Here is a 23,085-nt window from a genome sequence, read left to right as displayed (position 1 = left end):
TATTCGTTGTGACGAGTATCGCATTTAGTTTCGATTAAACAAACGTCGTTTTCTGTCCTATTAATATTTGTATATCCAATCTACTAATAATAAATTGTAAGTAATCGGGGAAAATTCATATCCTAATTTCCACGATACTACAAGTGGGGGCTCGTCCGGGATTGAATAAGACAGAGAACGACACGTTTTAACGGAGCTATTTGTGCTTGGGTAGAAAACGAATAAAAATGGCAAACGTTGAAGACGAACGATTGTCAGGTGAAGAGGATTTAACGCTGGAGGAGCTGAGGAGTAAGCTCGCACAGATGAATTTACCTATATCTGGTGCGAGGTCAGTGTTGGTCACCAGGCTGAACAGAGCGTGTAGGACTGGCCGATCTACTCCTAAGGAATCGAAATGTGGCGAAGAACCGACAAACCAGCGAGACCTAAGGAGCAGGCAGAGAGCTGAACGCAGCCAAGAGGGAGAGGAAGACCTTGAGAAGCTGAGGACGAAGGAGTTGAGAGTGCGCCTCGTTAGCCTGGGGTTGAAGGTAACGGGAAGAAAATCCGAACTACGCGCACGGCTACAGACGGCCCTCGAAGGAAACGATGTATCGTCGGAGGAAGAGAGTGACGACGAAAGTGAAGACGAAGACGATAAAAAAGGCGTGCGAGAATACAGGAGAGGCATGCGAGCGGTGTATCAGGACCGTGATGAATGTTATCAAAGGGCATATGTTGGTTCGAGACTGAGTTTTAGAGATGTCGAAGATGCATTGGAATCGTTTAGTGGCAATAAAGGCGAAAATGTTGAGCGATGGTTCGAGTCGTTCGAGGAAGTCGCTGATACGTGCATGTGGTCGGATGGACAGAAGGCGATCTATGCGAGGAGGCTGCTGAAGGGATCAGCGAAAATATTTGCACGCTTCGAGTGTCGTGCCAGGACTTGGCATGAGTTGAAGAGGGGGCTAGTAAAAGAATTTTCCAAGAAGGTAAATAGTAGGCAAGTACATCAGGAGCTCATAGAAACAAAAAAGAAGAGTGATGAAGCATGCTTGGCCTACATGTACCGCATGCTCGAAATAGCTAGACATGTGGATATAGAGGAGGAAGCAAAGGTGGAATACATAGTGGATGGAATAGTAGACGACGAGAGTAATAAGTCTATGTTGTACGGTGCTACGTCAATCAAAGAGTTGAGGAAGAGGTTAATGATGTACGAAGAGCAGAAGAGTCGCAAAGTAAAGGCGATTGTGAAGCTGGCCGAAACCGAAGGGAACAAGGAACCCAGTCGATCTGGAGATGCGAGGAAGGCGCGATGCTACAATTGCGGTGATACGGGGCACGTGTGTGTAGAGTGTCCGAGCAAATCGAGAGGACCTAAATGCTTCAAATGTAGGGAGTACGGACACGTCGCATCGAAGTGCGACAACCCGATCGAGTTCGTTAAAGAGGTTGCTAGTGTGTTTCCATTATTGAAGACCGTGAAGATCCGAAATTTCGAATTGAGCGCGCTGATAGGCACCGGTAGCGAATTAACCTTAATGCGAGCGGATCAGTATGTAAAAATTGGAGCGCCCAGATTAGGTCAGAATATTGTTGAATTTCGCGGTATCGGGTCCGAAAGAAATCGTACACTCGGAGAATTTTCGACGAATGTTTTAATAGATAATGAGTCGTACGATATGACGATACATGTAGTTTCAAATACCTTGATGCAACACTCGTTGATAATCGGCACAGACTTTTTGGATACTGTGGAACTAAACATAAAGGGAGGAAATGCTTCTATTCGTAAAGTAGATATAAAAACACAGCAATACGAAGTAATAGATCAGTTTCAATTTGTGCAAACCCGATCATAGTTGAAAAAAGGAACGGATCTCTTCATGTTCCTATCGAGAAGGATAGTAGAGAATGTGCAGCAGTTGTAGTTCCCACGAGTGCTTGTTTCAAGGACACCGTCAAAATGAACAAAATTTCATTAGATGAATCGGTTGCGACGAACATAATCGCGGTAGCGTCGGGCGGAAACGACACAGACGGTTGCGATGAAGTTTTCGTAGGATGTACAGAGTATCGTGCGAATTGTAGAGTCGAACAAACAAGTTCTGGCGCGAATTCTAGGAAACGAATGAAGAGCGAGAATGAGGTGCTATCAATCCGACCTCTTGTCATCAATTAGAATTAACGATTTCTCACCTTTGGATATGTATTCCGCCCTACTGTAGTGAAAGTTAATATTATAATGAGATAAAAACAAACACAAGTTAATCAATTTAATTGATTAAAATAGTGACTTAGAGGTGGAAAAATTTCAAGTTCCTCTTTAAATCAGTAAATTATGTGGCTCGATTTTTATTTTACCAGTAACGTTCTTATATCAATAAGATTTTCATAAATCTGTTTGCGATTACACATAATGATGTTACATTAATCGATACACAAAATATATGTATTTATCACAGTCGCCATAAGTGATTGATACAGGTTTGTGTAAAAGTAAAAAGTAACACAAAAAGTGTACGTTACGAGAAAAAAACACTGATATCATTGGATACATTCATGTAAAAAGTTTATATTTACAAAGACCAGTTTATAATATGTATGACAGACACCGCATTGTTTCTCGACAACAGAAACATTCAACAAAAAAGTCATAAAATATCGAACCCTTGTAGCATTCTTACATCATTCTTCCTACAGCTTGATCTATCTATAGAAATATATTTTGAAGATAATACTCGCGATAAAATATAAATTGTTGAAGAAACAAAAATCATTGTTGCATTCATACAACATGTTCAATAAAATAATTAGCATTAATTTGGCATTAAATAATTAAGGGAGGATTTTTATACTTTCTTTTATTATAATTGATAACGTAAATGATATATATGCTAAAAAATGTTCACTTTTCTGTGTAGCTTAACTTAAATTTAAATTTCGACTTGTTATATGTTTGAAAGTTTACAGAGCTGCTTATATCCGAATAAATTATTTAATTTTTATTACATGTATACGTTTGAAATAGCTATAAAATTAGACGTAAAGCTTCGTTTTATTTTTTCCTCTAAATCTAAATAAATGTTTTAATGTTAGTAAATCATACTAGTGTTAAGAAGGTAAAAATTTAAAAAAGGGGAATAGATGACTATCAAAGTTTTAAGCTTTGACCAATTTCGGCCAGAATCAGATATAACAACATAGCGATAGAAATATTATTTATAAATTCTTTCCTTCAGTATTATTATAAATATAATATCAACATCAACAGATATCTATCGCCAAAATTAAATCTAATAAATATTGTTCTATATTTACAATATTTGTTACAACCTTTATCTTTTTATAGAATATAGTATTTTTCTATGAAGCATAAATGAAAAAATACACTATATATAATGATTTACTTGTAGATTAATAACATAAAATCTTGTTTATTACTTCTGCAATCAATACGTATCTTTTATTAATAGAATAGATATGATTTTTAGATGTTGTATCTAACCGTCAGATCTGTTACCATGATGACGCACACTTGTTATAGTCCTGAAATATTTTTATCACGGTCATATAAACGAGTCTGACCGTAGTCTAGACATTCGCCAAAGGAAACCAACCGTCTGTTGAGTCGAAAAAAATTAAGATAGCGAGTAAAAATAGGTCCCTTCTTGTATGGCAGACAGAGATAAGTGGAGTGTCACTATCACTGTCTGAGACGTTCATAGTACCTATGTGTAAATGTTATGTATATTATCTATGCGCAGAACGAGACCTTCTCTTGCTCCCTATCTTGATTTGTTTGGACTCGGAAGACGGAAGGTTTCATCAGCGTGGTTCTGGTATAGGAGCGTGTAGACTTGTATATAATCGTAGTTTGGATATTTGTTTGTAATTGTGTGTAATAACCGACGGTATATAAATCACGACGCGGGCTATAGTGCACTATACTCGCAACAATAAAGTCTGTTAAGTGATATTTCTATAAACTACATTATTCGTTGTGGAAACTATTTTCAAAGTGAAAAGCCAGTGATACTATGGCAAGCATACTAAATTTTTTCATGACTACTATTACATCCATGCTGTGCAGTAATTTCAATGATTTAAAAACTGTTAAAAAGTATAGCTTCAGATTTTATCGTTGTAAAGTTCTATCATGAGCATCAATCTTACCAAGTTATGGGATTTGTAAGATTCCTTAATCTGGACAATTTGTATGTAGCTCAAAATTGATTTTATACTGCTGCAATGTTTGGTCGTATAGTGTAAATATAATATATGATGAAGTTTTTATAAGATAAATGTCATAGAATGTTATATGATAAATGCACCACATCGAATTCACTCGAAATGAAAGTTACATAGATAAAACACTACCTTTGAATTTCTAATAACATCATGTGTAGCTATAAAGGCACATACTGTACATTTAATGTATGACGTTGGATATACAGGGTGGTTGGTAACTGGTGGTACAAGCGGAAAGGGGATGATTCTACGCGAAAAAAGAAGTCGAAAATATAGAATAAAAATTTTTCGTTTGAGGCTTTGTTTTCGAGAAAATCGACTTTGAATTTTTGCTCGGTACGCGTGCGGTACGTTATAACGGATCTCGCTATAGATCGTTGTTTCGATGGAAAAATTAAAAAAGAAAGAAAAAAAAAATTAAAAAAGAATTTTTTATTCTATATTTTCGATTTCTTTTTTCGCGTAGAATCACCCCCTTTCCGCTTGTACTACCAGTTACCAACCACCCTGTATATAATCCTTGTATTTTTAATTATAGATTAAAATTAGGAGAATTAATAAATTCTCCTCAATAAAAATGTAAGATGTATCACAATCGTGGATCGCAAATTAGTCATTATGTCAAATCTTGTCTGCAGTTAATTTATTTTTACGTGTTTTTTGTTTTTGTAGACAAACATGCTGCAAACCATATACGTCATGTCAGAAATATTATTCGCAGCCTACTAACTACTGAAATTATTATGAAAATGAAATTTAGGTTTTATTATAACAAAAATATTATCGCGAGGAAAGCAAATTTAATGTTAAATCTAAAAGATTATCGTGTATAGAGAATATATTGGTTATTACATCATACCACTGATCCATTATCGTGTGGAAAGAAGGATTTTCTTTTCTTCTCTAAAAAAATATAATATACAATTAATTTCTCTCTCTTTTGTACTAGAACCGTACAATGAAATAGGCTCTTGTAGCGTGAAATCATAGAAAATTTATTTTTAAGGGCGGGGGGAGGGTAAATGTATTTACCCTAAATAGGTTCTTGTATATGCTAACGTGGAACATCTTCAGCACTTGGCCGCTGAGGGCCATGTGGCATAAACGTGAGCATTCTTATTTCCTCTCTGTCGGTCACTAGATACACAGCAACAAAATAAATTTAGGTTAAATGGAATAAATCAGTAAACGAAACATGACGCGGCACGCAAGAAATTGTACTGCTGGTGCTGTTTATACTTATCACGAAAAAAGAAAAGATGCAGCAGCTTCAGGTTATGGTACAAATACACAAAGAGTGGGAAAAGATTCGGTTAAGGATTTTGACTGCTGTTGTCTCACATTACAACCTTGCAGAAATCCTGTCATAACGTTTGTATATTGCATTATAATCTTCATACTATATCTTATTTTAGCATATTATTACCTTATTAGGTTACAAATCTTATGTTTTCAGAAAGGATGGTTATTTGTTTGATAAAGAAGCAATACTGGAATATGTCTTAACCAAAAAGAAAGAATACGCAAGGAAATTGAAAGAGTATGAAAAACAAAAACAACAAGAAGAGGTAAATAAAAATGTATAAATGAAAGTGTTATTGAATATTTTGCAATCAATGTTTCTAATTTTTCAAGGAGCAATCTAATGAAAAAAGTGCTAATGAAGAACTACAGAAATTACAAAAATTTTTAAAGGGAGAGAAGAATATTGTTTCTCGAAGTCAAATTGCAGCCAAAGAATCTGGTTCTTCGGTTTCTAACATGAGTAATGGTAAAGATAAAATGTTACCAAGTTTTTGGATTCCATCTAAGACACCAGAGGCGAAAGAAACTATATTGAAAAAGCCAGATAAGACGATATACTGTCCTCTTAGTGGAAAACCATTGAAAATAAAAGATCTTATTCCTGTAAAATTTACTGAAGTAAAAGATCCGGATGACAAAAAGTCTCTTATTGTTAAGCAAGCAAGATATATGTGTCCAATTACACATGATATCTTAAGTAATAGTGTACCATGTGCAGTTATAAGGACAACGTATGATTTTTTCACATTTTAATGTTTTTTGTATTGCATTATTTGTTACATATTGGACATAAAAAAATATTTTATGATCTTTTCAGTGGTGATGTGATTACAATGGAGTGTGTAGAAAAAATTATTAGGAAGGATTGGATTAATCCTTTAGATAGTACAGAATTGACTGAAGCAGATATTATACCTCTTCAAAGGGTAATTGTTAAGAATAACAGAAAAAATAGGCAAAGTAGAAGAATAACATTAACTTTTTTCCAGGGTGGTACCGGATATTCGGCTGTTAATGATGGCTTAGAAGGAAAACACGAAAGACCAGTGTTACAAGCATAAAGTATATTTTTAGGTATAAAATTTTTAATATATTAAACTAATAAAATAAAGAATTAATAAAATTAAAATGATATTATTTTAATTTTATGAAAATTGTTTCACGTTAAAAAAAATTAAAAACAAGTAAAATTTTCTTTTGCGTTTGCATATATTTTATATCCATAAATATTAGGTATAAAATAAGGTGATATTTTTAAATTTGCTACAAAATAAATAAATATCTTGATTTTTCATAAGAAAATTTAATAATAGAGACATACATACGTCTTTAATATAGATGCACTGAAGTTGGTTTATCGTAGGTAACGTTTTTTATAATTACCTCTTCGTTAATTTTGATCCTTTAACAGTTTTACTAGACTCACCACTGTTCGGTTTAACAAAAGAAATCAGGAAAAGAAATTTATGATGACGAATAAAAATGTAGTATATTACATTCAACTGGTATGTATCCGTATATATTAATAAATCTGCGTATAGCCACGTTAAATTTTTATAATATAGCTCTTCTTGTACGATTTTTATTCCATTCGACCGAAATTTTGCAATAATTTTATATATTTTTCCTATATTTATAAAAAGGGAATTGTTTAAGCTGGAATTATGATAGAAAGCACGCCACATATGTTAGCTTCTTACAATTCGAGTTTGAACTAGTCGTTAATTGATTGGAAGAAAATGATGCAGTATGAGTGGGCCAAATGCAAAATTTGTTTAGCGCGTTTTCAGTCAACGGGAAAATAACAATCCCATAATTCCATTCGCGTAGAATATCGATTCGCGATCCAATCCAAGCTATGGCTTCTGTCAGAAGGTGTCGCCATCTCAAGGAATATAGTTTTTTAAAGCATTCCGAAATTCTGGCGCTCTACCGGCCAGGCGGCAATCTGCGAGACTACGTTAGTGTTTGCTGTCGCGTAGTGCTTGCGCGCGTTCTAAACTCCGATTTCCCGCAACTGTCTTTTTTACCGGAAAATTAAGTGTCAGCATCAGTTATCAAGTGCAGAAGTCGCGATGATAGTTCACCAATAGATTAAAGGTGAGTGTCCCTCTGTTTAAGTGTGTCATTTATCGGATCGAGTATTGTCACATGTGCAATGCCACGACGGTAACACTTTAAGCATTTGGTAAGTCAGCATTTTTGATACCTTTTACGAGCGAAACAATCACTGAGCAAGATCGTTGCAAATATCAATAAGTATTCGTGGATAACCGACGTATAAAAAAGAATGTACTTATTTTCAAATTTTAATACAGTTGTTTTTTTTTATACATATTGTAATAGCTCGATTTGATTAGTTTCGCACGTAAGTTTCTAGCAACTCTGCGAACAAGTGTCTACAATAGATCTGTAAGTAGGACATGTAAATGCATCGATTAATTGATTATCAGCGGCGAGATAATGTGACTGGTGAAACGTAAACGAAATTTCGACGCATTTCGGGCTTGTTCGACTTGTATCTCGTCAGACGCGAAACATTCAAAAGCAAATAAAACCGCGGTGTTACATAAGACAAACATCGTACATTAACTACACCGATATGTTTTTAAGCATCAATCATCGTCCGTAGCTGATACTTTGCGTCATTTTGGTTTGTGCGTACGCGGGTTTAACGCGATGCGACTATCCCCGCTACCGGACATCGCGACATCTCATTTTTCACGAACGTGCATTTTCTGCAGACAGTATTAGCGTCGACGTATATAACTTAAACATATGAAAATCGTTCTAGATTATTTTCTAAATAAAATACGTAAAGCTCATTATTAACGATTTACAAGTCAGTAAAAAAGTATTATTTTTGAAATATTAAAATTATAATAAAAATGAAGATAAATGAAAATAAATCTATTATATAGTCGTTTATTGTATCAACTAGATCGATTTTAAGTTGTCGATTTATATCGATTTTCACATATGTCATTGTAACTCGAATACTAGTTGATATAGTTGATCCAATCTAAACGATTAAAATTGTGATGGCAATCGTGAAGCATTGTGTATAGCGGCTTGAATGACGTATCGTATGCAGATAAAACATTTTAAATAATTAATCGACAGATATACAATTAAGTGGTGAAAGTTACTTGAAGAGGACACAAGTCTGAGTGCGTTATTGTTTAAATTTGTGACTGAAATTTGTTTCCAATATAATTGAGAGACAAAATTTATTATAGCTCTTTCCGTTTCCTATCTATTTAATTTACATTCATTATCATTTATAGGTTAAACCTAAGACTATATAACATCAGGCGTAATTAACATAAAATCTATATAAACCATTCGACATACACGTAGAAACACAAACAAATTGTATTAATCATCTGACACATTAGATAAAAAAATGTACATTTATCGATAATACGTTGGCATACAATAATAGCATCGATAATAGTACTAATGGTAAGATAACCTTCTAATGTAAACAATAATATATATTTATATATTCATATATTCATAAAAATATTAAATGTACGTGTGTATATACGTACATAAGTGTACGTTAAACCTTGTTATATCATTAAGCATATCTATACGCTGTATACACAACTACAAAATATGTAGCGGTCGCGTATGTATTTGCCATATCCATGTTCCGGTCTTACATACACGTACGTTCATGTGTATACGTGTCATACGTAATAGAAGGATAAGCTAGGTTGACCGACCATGATGCAGAGTGCATGCGTAACAAATAGTTCACGCCGATCGCATGAAACACATACACGAGAGTAAAAACATATCATGCATGTGTTTTCGTGCACGCGTAGATGATAAGAGGCGACACGACGTTATATCATCGTCTACGAGGCGCATAGCGCATATTGCAGCACGATTGCTGCAGTTCTTTCACCCATTCGATTTTGTTGCACTATACACATATCCTATGATGAGTGCACTTGAACCTTATTTTACATGCAAGAATAAATAAAAAGAAATAGAATTAAGTTTTTCGTTCCAGTTCGTTTTTAAAAAAGTTGAGTTAAAAATAAATGTTTGTAAATTTGAAATAAATACTTTATTGGAAGTTAATTATTCACTCTACTAATCACAAGTCATGGAAATCTTATTGTTTATCATCTAGGATAAGTATAAATGAATATTGTAATTAATAAAATTAATACCTATTAATTGCATGTACAATACGTATTATATAATTTGAAAATTTTATTACAAAACTATTTTAAATGTACTGTGACTCATGAACGGTAGTGTACGTGCAGATATGTACTATGTATACTTGCTAAATTTTATTTGATTCTTTTGTGAACGATAGTTAAATGCAAGATATTTATTCTTGTTTTCAAGTTATTTTTGCATGTAGAATAACCTTTTACTTGGATATATTGTAACTTATCAATCTTCCGAGGCATATTATATATATTAATATTTATGCACGTATCAATAATCCTTTAAGTCATAATCTCTGATCGATTCGCTGATCCCAACGAGAGCTGATGGTGGTGAACCGATCATCGTATATCAATGGGTAGATGAACTTGAAATGAATAGTCGGATGTTGATTAGTCTTAAACTAAAGTTTGAATAATGGTGTATTGTGATGTAAATGGTACAAAGCGAAAGAAGGTGAACTTACATGAAAAGGCAAATCAAGAATATAGAATACAATTTTTTCATATGACGCTTCGTTTTCGAGAAAGTTGGGTTTGAAAAATTGTTAAGTATACTTAAACTTAGTTAATTACCAGCTAGGTATGCGCAAATAATTAACAAAATGTTATTCCGCACGTGAAAATGAATCAAAAATGTAAAATAAAATTTTTCCGTTTCAGGCTCGCTTTCAGGAAGAGTTTGAACATGTTTGGTAAGAACTCGTCTGGTACATACACATAGTAAATTTTCAAATTTATTTTTTTTGGGGAAGAAAGTATCTTATGAAAAAACTTTATTCTACATTTTTGTCTTATTTTCAGGCGCAGGATCACCTTCTATCAATTATTTACTCTTGTTTAGTCCGGAATAAGCCAAGTTCAAGAATACTTGACAAATTTCCAAACTCGATTTTTTCGAACACGAAGTGTCATATGAACAAATTTTGTTGTATATTCTTTACTTGCACTAGTTTGTTAATACTCTGCATATTGTTCAAGGTATACCAAATTTGTTAGAATAATGTATACTTCATAATAGATATTACATAAATTAGAAACACAAAAAAGTTTTCATAATTTAAGAAAAGTAGGTCATCATAACGCTATAAATATCTCAATTTCTTTAAATTGTAGAATATAAGTAAAGGGAGAGATAGAACCGAAAAAAAATAATAAGAAAATTCTTTGATTTCATTTCATGTGAAAATGTTAAAAAATGAATTCCATGCAAAATGACTAAAAAGAAATAGCAAAGGAAATGTTGTATTAACATAGAGTTGATTCTTAATAGATTAATCAGACATTTAGTTTAGGTGCTAGCAAATTTATCTATGATAGATAGCATGTTATTTTATACATCAAAACACAATTAGTAATTTAATAATAAAAGTTATTGTACGTTATACATATTTAGATCTGTAGAATATAAGATTTCGTGGATCATGCAAATACATGAACAAAAATTCGTTTTATATGTTAATTCTTACATATTAAGAATAAGATGAAGCATAGAATGTTAAAATTTTCTTAGTATAAGGTTACGTAGAAAATCTTCGATTTGTATTAAATTTTTTTATTTTATTATATCAGTCGTTATAGATCAAACCAAACTAGAGCAAACTCTTTATATCTTCCTTATAATATATTTATAAACTTGCATTTACTTTGATACTTTTTCGAAATTATCTTTCGTTTCTTAAGAAGCCTCACAGTGAAATTTATTTCAAATTTTTGAAATCAAAATTTGCTTGAGAAGAATCACACAATATTTCTGATTTAAATGTCATTTTCATATTCTCTATTATTATGTCTTCTTCCAAAAACTTTACTTACAACTTAATAACATAAAAATGTGACAATCGTGTAAATAATAAAACTCTACTCGTAAAATATGTGTGTTCAATAGTATTAGCATATGTATAAATGTTTTAAAATACACAATCTGTGATTTAACTCCTTTCCTCAAGACCACTTAAATGAGGAAGTTCTGTTTGCATTTACTTTAACAGCGAGATTTTGTTTTAGAAAAATTCTAATTCGATTTTTTCATTATTTACTAATACATACCAATAACCCATTACGTGGATAATTAACGTTATTTCTATTCTTCCGCGATTATAACACACATTGACTAGTTACATAATTTAAATCTAAGGAACGAACATTTATTCCCGAGTGACTTTTCTCGTTAGCATGATTTTTCGACGGTAAGATTAATCTGTCGATCACTTTTAACACAGCAATAGGGAGGGCTCTTTCATTAATGACGAAGCCTGCAGGAGAGAAAGTAGGAACTAGCAGTAGTTTACTACCGTATGCAGTTTGCTTTTGTTGTACAGGCGTACTGAACAACTGACCTTCCTTTTCAAGAAACTAGTAGACACACCCGTGCACCTAAACATAATCATAAATATGTTTGTCATGCTTGTCATACACATTAGCCACTTGTATTCTACGTTAGACCTTATCCGTACGTTTTTATTTGATAGGCAAATAAAGTCTCATTGTGTAAAAATGCATTTGTGTAATCGAAATAATTTTTACTCTTACGTATTATAAATGATTTCATAAAGTGATTACTATCATAATTCTTTGGATTCGATGCTTATTTAATTAAACTTTGTAAAAGAAATTTACTTTCTTAAAATTATTGTAAAAGTTGAAGAATTTTAATAAGTTTGAAAATTATCCATCTTTTTCTAATTTAATTGTTCTTTAAAACATATATAGCATTTCTGAATCTGCAAATTTTTGAATGAATGAATGGAAAATAAGTGAATCGTAGTGAACTTACCTTTAACACATCCGCTTATGTAAGAAAAATACCAATCTTTCCAAAGAAAAACTTAGAAGTGATTTCATAGTACTACGAAGCAATTGATATTTATGTGTATGAACCATCATTTTCAAACGTTTTCTTCTTGCTTCGTCATTTTCAAATTACGTTATACTAATGGATCGTGGAAAGATTCGAGCGAGTAGATCCATTTGTCTTTTTAATGTGACGCGATAATTTCCAATTTAAAGCATTAAAAACAAAAAAAAAAAAAAATTACCTTGTTCGGTGCAAATTATGCGAATTGCGAGGAATAGTTTTTTCTTAGCGGAAACTGTTAGCCGCGATCGCTTGTTAATAAATATATATCGATATACCCGGTCACCAGTACTTCGTACACACTTTAAACATTACGTAACACATCTTGCGTGTTTTGCGGTGCGCATTACCTCATATCAAAGCAATTCTCGAGTACAGCACGGTCATTTTCCCACCGTAGATACCCTTCCCTCTTGGTTCAAATGTGCGTGAACTTGTTTCCGTTATAGAAAAGACACTTTACAGAAAAATCACTATTTCCTTCTTTCTTACTTTTTACGACACGTAGATACGATACGCAGAACACTGTCCATACTACTCAACGTGCAATTAATTCCATTTGCAATTGTAATTAATTCGTAACATTTACAAAACGAGATTCGATCACCCTCCAGTTATCTTTAGAAATACTTTGCTTTTTAAATTCCTTGTTATTTCCTGTAAGGAGACAATATTAAACGGATGAAAGAATTTTCTGTTGCTTTAAGTATTTATATTTATATTATCCAGATTCATATTAAACAATTAAAAATTCCTTTCGCGTTCGTAGATAATGTTGATAACGCTGCTCATAGATTCCCTTAAAACACGTAAACAATGTAATTATTTAGTATTTAAGAAATCACTAAATACCATTTACTCATTAACAGCAACCCTTGTCTCTTGTAAGATATTATTAATCGTTATAATATATCTCTTGTAAAGTATAGCGTTATTATTTGTTTTGCAGTTCCATATCGAGATGAATGAATTTGTTATAAATTCGTTATGGACGTATTATTACATTTCCATTTCATTATATAATAAATCATAAAGGACCATAAAAATTCTTAATATTGAAGGGTTTAATTGTGATATTTTTCTAAAAAATATAAATGTCAATATCGTTACCATCCTTTGGCTATAAAATTGTTAGTATTTCCTACTATAACCGTTCTCGATTAACCGTTCAGAAAAGAAAGATTTGCTATGTTCGTATTATGTACCGCATTAAATTGAAATCCAGGAGACAATATATCCTTGGTAAGACAATGTTGCGGGCAAACATAGGGTTCTTTCCAATATTCGCCACGACTCACGAAACGATCTATAGATCCCAACTTGCTTGCAGTATTTACGTAACGCAATATAGGCCATGCACAAATCGGGAGGGAGGGGGGAGTGAATCATCGATTACACTTGCTAGGCTGCAACATGGGCGATGGCTTCCTCGTTAAACCTTGAATAAGTAATCTGCCCCTGAGGTGATATTCTGCACAGAAAATCATTTAATACCCGAGCTTTCTTCAACGGTACGAAGATTTTCATTTTTCCAAATCGTGTGTAAAACTGGCAAATTAGCTTATGATTTTCAAATATTTTCATTTTTCTAAATTTCTTATCAAATTTCTAGCTGTGTTTACCTCGACAAATGTTTTGTCTTAATTTAATGATAAATATAGTTAAAAAATGAAGTTGTGAATAATTTCTTAAATATTTCTTTAAAAAATCTAACAATATCTTAAAAATTATTATTCCTTAATTATTTATTCCTTAATTTTCGTGTTCGTAGAAAAATTTGTTTTCCATTATTGAGTGAATATCAAGTATACAAACGAACGTTGCATCATCGCTTGTTGTTTGCAATTATATGTCGGATTGGAAATTTGATCTTTTACCTCATAATATCACCTTATATAGTTGCTCGTTGATTCTCAGCTTTATTGATCAATGATTAAATTGCAACTTCATATTAATGCTGTAATGCAGAGCAATTAAGATATCGTGTTTCTGAACAATTCAAGAAAATGAATCAACTGATGGAAATGAAACGCGTTAGTTTGTCATTAGTAAATTAATCTTTTTTACACTAACAATTAGAATTAATTATATTGTATTTAAATATTTACGCTTCTACACATAATTTAATATTTCTATAAGTCCATTCAAATGGACAATTTTTTTATTAAATATTACTTAGATTTGTATTATGAAAACATGAAAGAGGAGAAAAAAGGAATTATTGTAAATTTAAGTACATATAATTTATGCTATACTAAGAGATAGTTTTTTTAAGTTATTGAAGAATACAAGTATAAAATATAATTTATTATAAATATTGTGAATAAGGATAGGAATAAGTTTGGAATTGCATGAAAGCTCAATCTCGAACAAAATCAACGGTTACACACAAATTATTTGTAATATTTGTCGCCTAAAATTAACAACTACATTTCCATGGTTTTTATTAGTTTCTGCATTTAAATCTTGTTGTTCGACGATATGAATCAGACCTCTCGACCTTTTTTACCCTGATGTGTTATATTAAGTGATACTTAACGCACTTATATTTTCTCATGTACATTCGGGAAATGTGACCTAATTTCTCATATGCGTTGATTTATATTTCCCGAACATTCAGATGAGTCGTTCGGAAAATTTTATAAATCACTGTTACGTGCACATTCTAGAGGAACATGCGTATCCCAACATATTCTAATAAAATGTTTCTAAGAATTGGTAACGTATAATTTATTTCACTATTAATTCATGCTTAAAGGAATAATATATATTTGTCATATGACAATGATTTTCAATTTCTTTATTGTAAGAAATAGTTTTGCTATTATTATAGTCGTAGTTTTTATAATAACTATAATACTACTATAATACTACTATTACTATAATACTATATACTATACTACTATAACTATAATATAATACTATAATACTATAATAATAAGATTATAGTTTCTGAGTGGAAGTTATATATTTTTTGCACACATATTTAATTTTTGGGAAAATAAAGCATAGAAACGTAAAATCCGTAACAGAGATAAGTTGCAGTAATTTACCATACTATAATATATTTGCATATTATCACGTAAAATTGCGTACATTAACTGCACTGGAAAGACGTGATTCTGAACATCATTTACAATATAGTTTATGATGTTGTTATACGTGTATTTTTTACATTTTTAGCGGCTTTATTGCCACATTAGATGCTTGTATGTTGATGAAATTTAAATAGGAAGACACATCTTTCACACTAGCACCTTAATTATGTGTTGCTTAAGCTTATATCATTACTATACAATCTGTGTTACTTAATCTTATCTCATTCCAAGAACTTAGATTTTGCAATTCCTCCTTCAGTTCGAATGCAAAGAAATAATATATTCTCCAATATTTCTCATCTACATTACTTTCAATCATGAGAATCAATAGTATACAATTATACTGTCAAAATTATCTTTTGCATAATTCAAAGAATGTACATACATTTTAATACATATCGAAACTAAAATCGAAGAAAAATAAAACAGTATAATAGTCAACACTTTTATGAATTAATTCTTCGCAGAGGATTAATCTGAAAGAAAGGGGCAAGAATAATTCAATTAAGAGCAAGGCTGTTCTTATGACTAAATATCAATAAATATCCAAAAGAAGAAATTGTCTATTATTTGAATAGAAGAAGCACGAATCATAAAAAAAATAAATAATTTAAATTTTGATTTCCAAGAATGAAGCAAACATACGTTAGGTCATCTAAAAGGATTTGCTTATTTAATTCTCAAACGAAGTAGTTTAACTTTAATGCAATTTTCGAATCTTTTCATTTCAATCTCGTTTTCGCTATACTATGTTTTAAGAAAATCTTTAGCGTGAAAATCACATATCGATAAATATTTTTCTTTATTTTCCTGAAACTAAAGAAATTTTCTAATGATACAAAAATGGGATTTGGTTAAAAATAAGGAAGGCAATGTAGGAGGGTTAAATATGAAGCATAAAAGCGCTAAATGGTAAATTCTAAAAGCAACACCTTAAGAACCAACAGCACACGTGCTGTCCATACACTATACGAAGCGTCGATCCGCCACAAGAATTCTGGAATGTTTTGACCCGGTGTGCATGTTTCGACAGCAGTATGACCCAGTCAAGATCGCCAACGGCGAATCCAGCTAAGCAGAAATTGCTACAGTACATAGATTCGAAAAGGTCAAAGCATTTGAAATGCAAATAGCATTTCTCCTGCAAGGAAATATAATACCGGTCGGTGATTGCAGAGACGCGAGTCCAGTTGGCTAGCGTAACATCATTTTATGTTTGATAATTATTTGCATCCCGCGGCTTAGAATATCAAGTTAAATTCCAAAACCATTGGCCGAGTCACGTCTCAACGCATGTTGCATTCACTACCGGCTTCACTTTCTCTACGATATGGCTCACCGTAGTCGATACGTAGGTATCTACATTCGCTTTGAATTCTTACGATTTTGTACTGCTGACCGATATTCCTTCCATAATGTATCAAACGAATTCTTATTTGAACGATCTTCAAATACACGAAGATAATTGGATAATAATTATATTTAGTTGTACGAAAAATTTATAACGTGTTCGATAGTTCATTTATTTTATCATTCTACATGTTATATATTCATTTGACATTGAAGAGAATTATTATGTAGCTTTGGAAAATACTACGTGCTATTTTTAGTTGAACATCAAACGCACCAATTAGTCTGATTTTTAAACAAGAACAATCTTATATTTCAAGGAAGAACAAAGAAAAATTGTTTGATATTTATCAGTTCGTTTCATTTGCTTCATCATGTTTGTATTCCGATCTTTATATTAATTTAATTTATATCTTATGACGATATTTTGAATAATTTAATCAATTACTGAAATTTATATTTGAATATAAACTTATCAGATAATTTTCATCTTCGTGTGATCGATCTTGATGTATGTAATGATTGGATAATATTTATGAATTTAAATAAAAATGTATTTGATACGCATTCGTCTGAAAAATGTGTGACATTACTACAACAGAGTCTAGTGTGGGTCTGATATTCTTAAATTTGTGCACTTCTCTAATAACGGAACCCTAAACAAAAACTACGAACTTAGAAAAAGGATGTCGAAGAATATAAATATTTTTTACAGAGGAAAATATTAATATTTTAATCTGTGTTGAAGAAAGATAATTATCTTTTTTGTATTTTTGTTTGTTTATGTATCGTGTCTTATACCTATTACAATTTGTTCACGTATGTGTACGCTTGATACATTTTATTTCTACCTTAGTTTATAGCTTTAAATTAAATTTTAATTCATTAATATATATAATATGATATAAGGTATGTAGATTTCTGTATGTATATCTTCTATACGTGTTCTTTGGTTCCTTTATACAGGGTGATTGGTAACTGGTGGTACAAGCGGAAAGGGGGTGATTCTACGCGAAAAAAGAAGTCTAAAATATATAATAAAAATTTTTCGTTTGAGGCTTTGTTTTCGAGAAAATCGATTTTGAATTTCCGCTCGGTACGCGTGCACTTTATCACGTCTCGTTATAACGGATCTCACTGTAGATTATTGTCTCGATGGAAAAATTAAAAAAAAAGAATTAAAAAAAATTTTTATTCTATATTTTCTTTATTCGCGCAGAATCACCCCCTTTCCGCTTGTACCACCAGTTACCAACCACCCTGTATATAATATGATATAAAGTATGTAGTATGTAAAGTATGTAATATGATATAAAGATCTCTGTATGTATATCTTCTATATGCGTTCTTTGATTCCTTTATATATCCAAGCAGGAAGCTCTCGGTTTTATGGTTTTCTTTATGAAGTTCGCCATTTCGCATATTTGTTTCTCGGTTATTATTATTATTATTTCTGTTTATTTCTTATTTCTGAATGTGATTTGCTCTGATTTCTGTATACATTCCTACATGTTACGTTTATTACATTGCCGTTTTCTATTTCTTGTAATGAGTTCGTATTTCAGTATCCAAAGTGCTGTAGTTTAACCGTAGCTGGGTGACTCAGTGTCTCTTTTTGTTTGATGTTTTATCGTCTATCGCCTGCAGCTTGTCCCAGAATTTTCTCGGAAATGGAAAAATAGTACATACAGGTATGTTTAATATAGGATTGTGGTTTAGTGATTATAGTCTAGGAATATAATCTTATATAGGAATGTGAAAAAATTGCTATGCCAACGAGTTAACTTTATGTGGGAAAACATGATACTTTTAAAAGTTGTGATTATGTTTAAACCCAATACATAAGATTGTATCTTGACTATAGATTTTGAAGTACCAATTGATTTTCAGGTAGATGAAGTCGTTTCTATATCACACTGCGAGTCAATAATTGCCAAATGTTAATCCAACATAACTTGTGAATATTTTAACGAAGAACATAACATATCGCATTTACGTATTGTAAGATAATTTTCGAAGCAATAACAAAATACTAAATTACACTTTCCATTTTTTACGGAAGAGCAGTTGCAAAATTCACTACGTTCGATTAATTCCATGTTATCGTTTTATTGGTCTATGATTAAATATTTTTAAGTATTTCTTTCAATATGCCATAAGCATAGTTTTTAATTATAAAAATATTACTTGCCGGGATGCTAAAAAGTTGTTTGTCCTAATAGCTGTATACTGTGTCTTATGACTATAAAACAACCCAACAACTTCCAGTTTTTATGTTATTCACTGAAATAAAACTAGTAGAAAACTAGTTTATTTTCGTTGCATAACTATAGAACTAGCGTAACAGTGTGAACTCATTGATCATTAACACCATAAAATAAAATTGTAACAATAATTTCTATAAGTTTAACTATTCCACTTTACATGCTTCTAATCAAATTTTGTCCTGTTCTATCGTATAAGTTGTATCTGTATGAGAATTAAAAATTTTAGGATAGTTTTGTAGTGTATATTTGGTTTCTACAAAGCTTACTTAATTACATCTGTGGACGCAACAGGATCTTTTCGTTCTTAGCTGTTTTATATCAAAATATCTGCTTTTAGTCATGAAGCGATATTAAAATAAAATGAACAAAAATGTATTTATTGTGCTTTCTTGGTCACCTTCATATAAAGATCGCGCGAGAAAGATAATAAATCTATTTTCGTCAATTTTCTGATTTTTATATCCCTCGGTAGCTAAGAACAAGTATTTTAATATAAAATAGTTGAAAAAGAATATAATCTAATAGATCAGAATACGTATGGCTCTTGGAAATAGGTGATAAATTCAATGTTAAGTAACAAATAAAAATGTCTTACAATGTCTTGCAATAAATAATAACAGATTAATTTAATTATTAGATTAATCTAGCAAAATTAATATTAATGTGCGTAACTAATCTTATTACTATTTTTTGAATGTTCAGAGTGTGACACAGATACGTACATATTTAATCCCAAAATCAAATAGAAACATCATTTTGTCGTGTACTTGATTGGAATTTTCAAATTGCTGTTTTTTATGAAAGACTTATTACGTTTCTTCCCTGTGATTTCCTACTGAAACAAATATTCTCGCTTATATAAATACTTGTACGTATTATACGTACATATATATATTACAAAATGTATACATTGATTTGCAACTTCTTGTCGCAAGATATCGTAAACTTGTGCAACAGCGTCGAAAAAGCGAGTCATACAATGACAAGAAGGAAGAAACGATCGTAAAAACAATGCATTCCGTTGGAATGGTGATCGATCGTGCGTTCTCGCGGAAGTCGATTCTTGTGTCGCGTGTGTAAAACGGTTCGAAAGATAAACGAAGTCCAATTGCCGTGAAGGAAGCTTCGCAAATATTTAAAACGGCCTTGCATGTGCCAATTCCTGCAAGTTTTACGTCATAGGTCAAGCACATAGGGGACACTGAAAGCGAGTCGCACTATCGGTGCACCGTGCTTCGAGTTCATTACGTAATGGCGCATTGATAAGGAAATAAGTTAGTCGCCTTGACATTGCCGGATCGTAAATACGATACAGTTGTTCTTACTGAAGATTCTTGCATCGTTGTTTCAATAAGAGTGAGCGCGACCTGTAGAGTCTAACACGAGTAACAACAGCGCTGTGAATCCTTCGAACATTCCTGCATGACCGTCGCGAGACCATTTTCTGACAAAACGTAAATTCTCGTCAACCGGTTATCATTGATATTCCTAGACTAATTGTTTCACTAATTGAAATGCGTAGTTTACGTAATTATTAATCGAATGTATAATGATTATGATAATTACTAGAAACAAGCCTCTTTCCGTGAATGAGAAAATCGGAGAATCCGTACTTGAAAACCAGAGAAATCTCATTGGAAACCGCGATATATTTTAAGTTAATCAAAGAATTTATTATGTAATCGTGTTAACGTGAACCACAAGCCGGTGCAGTGATCATGTACAGAAGTTACGATGATTTTATAATAGCCAAATAGATTGACCGTATTATATCATAGAAATACGCATGACTTGTACACGTAACAGCTTGATCGGTTCTGTTGATTACGTTGCATTACATTGTATGCATATGCCTATGTGTTTGCACGTGTATGCAAGACCTTATTAGGTTCTACCTAGATATTACGTTGAGGAATTTGTTCCTTCATTGAAAATGTCGAAATTCTTGCTGCAGCATCACGTGAAACTTGTTTCCGATATCGTGCAATTTATGTTTGAAATATGACTAGATCAGAATACGTGTAAATCGTAATAATTATTAATATGCTAAACAAAATATAACTAGGATTATTCATTTATAAAGTATTATTATTTTGTAAGATATTTAATATTTTGAAAACTTTATTGTCTAAAATATTTATATTATATGTCAAATATTTTGATAATTTTATTATCTATTATTTATAATTATTACTTAAACCTGCATCTTTAAAACAACCACACACGTATGCTAGCAAAATTGAACATCGTTAGTAATTTTCTTATCTATCATTTATAATTATTACTTAGAGTTCTTGTTATAAATTATACTATTTATATTGTAAAGTTATGCCAGAATTGAATATTTCTATAAATTAACTGCAGAGTGTTTATTAAGAAAATTTTTAGAACTACAACAACTTTTGTGCTATTTTCGTTTATGAGTGATAAGTATATCGATAATGCCTAATACTCTTTCGACAGTGACCTAACAATGTAAAGATCCGCACACTATAACTGCTGGCTTGTGAATACTACAATAGGTTCGGAAACTCGAGGATACAGATGTTCAAAAGCGGACGAAGTGGTGCGTTGTATGAAAAGATTCTAACGACCCTTCATTGGCACCTGACACTCTTGTATGTTTGTACAAATATAATTCTACCATAAATATAATAAATTGAGTATTTAGGTTGAGTAAATTCAATCTTCTACAATTACGACAGCATAGTAACGCAACGACTTTTTGACAGTTTATTTTTAATACGTGTATTAATTAGACGACTCAAATTATCTTCCTTATATTTACTTAACAAATTATATTAATGTTTGCATTAACAAATCATATTAATGTTTATTTTCTCAATAAGAACGAATGATCATATATAATAATATGTTTTCAAGAATATTAATTCTAAGTTAATATATGAAGGTTGGAAGAGAGAAAAGGTCATGAGTCAATTTTCCTATTTTTACAAGGAAATATACTAAATTTTAAAGTTGTTTCCCTGTAAAAATAGGAAATTTCACTTATGATCCTCTTCTGATTGTCAGTATCAAAATTGTCTTTTTATTTGATTTTGGAGATAAATATGTGTTCTTTCATGCGTGTGTACACATGACCGTACGTAAGCGCTTTTCAAAATTATATAACATACGTCACAATATATGGAAATATTGAAAATATTAAACTACAGTGGTGTTAATATTAACCGCAAGATTTCGTGAATTTATCAGCTATTCGTAAAAGTCTCACACTTTTTTACCTAACAAGCTTTTTTCGTTTTCTCATAGTCCGTAATCTGTTTTCTAATCATAAACTAACAAAAAAATCAACAAAAAATTATTTATCAGTACATTGCGACGAAGAAGAATCCGAGGAAGGAAGAAAAAGAAAAAGGTGATATAAAAAAAGTAAATATTTATGTCGTATAGCTACATTTAATGACTGACAATCTTTGTAATTGCTTTTCTTAATACAACTTTTTCAAATAAAACATACACTTCTTTTTCTAACAAATGACAGTAACTTAATGTCCCTGACAAAATGTTTCATAATGGATAATAAGAATTTCTATCGAAAGAAAATTTGTCAAAGATTAATAATATAGCAAATACATACCTTAATATATTTAATATGCAATCACATTTTTTAATAAAACTTTTTTTGTAAAAAGAGTTATTTTGAGCTAACAGTGAACTTAATAAACTCGTACAAAACAAACTTTTTTCTATGAAATTATATTGGTCTATCCGACAGAAATCCTACGATATACATGTTGTATCGCTTAATTTGGGAC

At 31.5% G+C, this 23,085-nt stretch overlaps 1 protein-coding gene and 1 long non-coding RNA gene across 2 annotated transcripts; both read left to right on the top strand.

Annotated features, from left to right (window-relative positions):
* Positions 1–5,303: 5,303 nt before the first annotated feature.
* Positions 5,304–7,092, top strand: LOC138184123 (nitric oxide synthase-interacting protein homolog). Its single transcript, XM_069121812.1, has 6 exons — positions 5,304–5,607; positions 5,693–5,804; positions 5,872–6,272; positions 6,359–6,467; positions 6,531–6,615; positions 6,880–7,092. Exons 1-5 carry the CDS (start codon positions 5,432–5,434, stop codon positions 6,600–6,602), a joined length of 870 nt encoding a protein of 289 aa, XP_068977913.1. The 5' UTR covers positions 5,304–5,431; the 3' UTR covers positions 6,603–6,615; positions 6,880–7,092.
* A 647-nt stretch (positions 7,093–7,739) lies between these two features.
* On the top strand, positions 7,740–21,963 carry LOC138184218 (uncharacterized). The gene is made up of 3 exons (XR_011174288.1): positions 7,740–8,711; positions 8,829–9,006; positions 21,770–21,963. It is a non-coding gene; the product is annotated as an uncharacterized LOC138184218 (long non-coding RNA).
* The last annotated feature ends 1,122 nt before the right edge of the window (positions 21,964–23,085 follow it).

This window comes from Bombus flavifrons, chromosome 1 (genome assembly GCF_040668555.2).
Source record: "Bombus flavifrons isolate JBK064 chromosome 1, iyBomFlav1_principal, whole genome shotgun sequence".
Lineage (NCBI taxonomy): Eukaryota > Metazoa > Arthropoda > Insecta > Hymenoptera > Apidae > Bombus > Bombus flavifrons.
The sequence above is the reverse complement of the archived record's forward strand: the minus strand, read 5'-3'. Positions and strand labels throughout refer to the sequence as shown.

Excerpts from the sequence above, each read along its gene's own strand:
- LOC138184123 (XM_069121812.1), top strand. The coding sequence starts at position 5,432 with ATGACGCGGCACGCAAGAAATTGTACTGCTGGTGCTGTTTATACTTAT. Across the intron at positions 5,608-5,692 it reads TGCAGAAATCCTGTCATAAC|AAAGGATGGTTATTTGTTTG; the intron begins GTTTGTATATTG and ends TTATGTTTTCAG. Across the intron at positions 5,805-5,871 it reads AACAAAAACAACAAGAAGAG|GAGCAATCTAATGAAAAAAG; the intron begins GTAAATAAAAAT and ends TAATTTTTCAAG.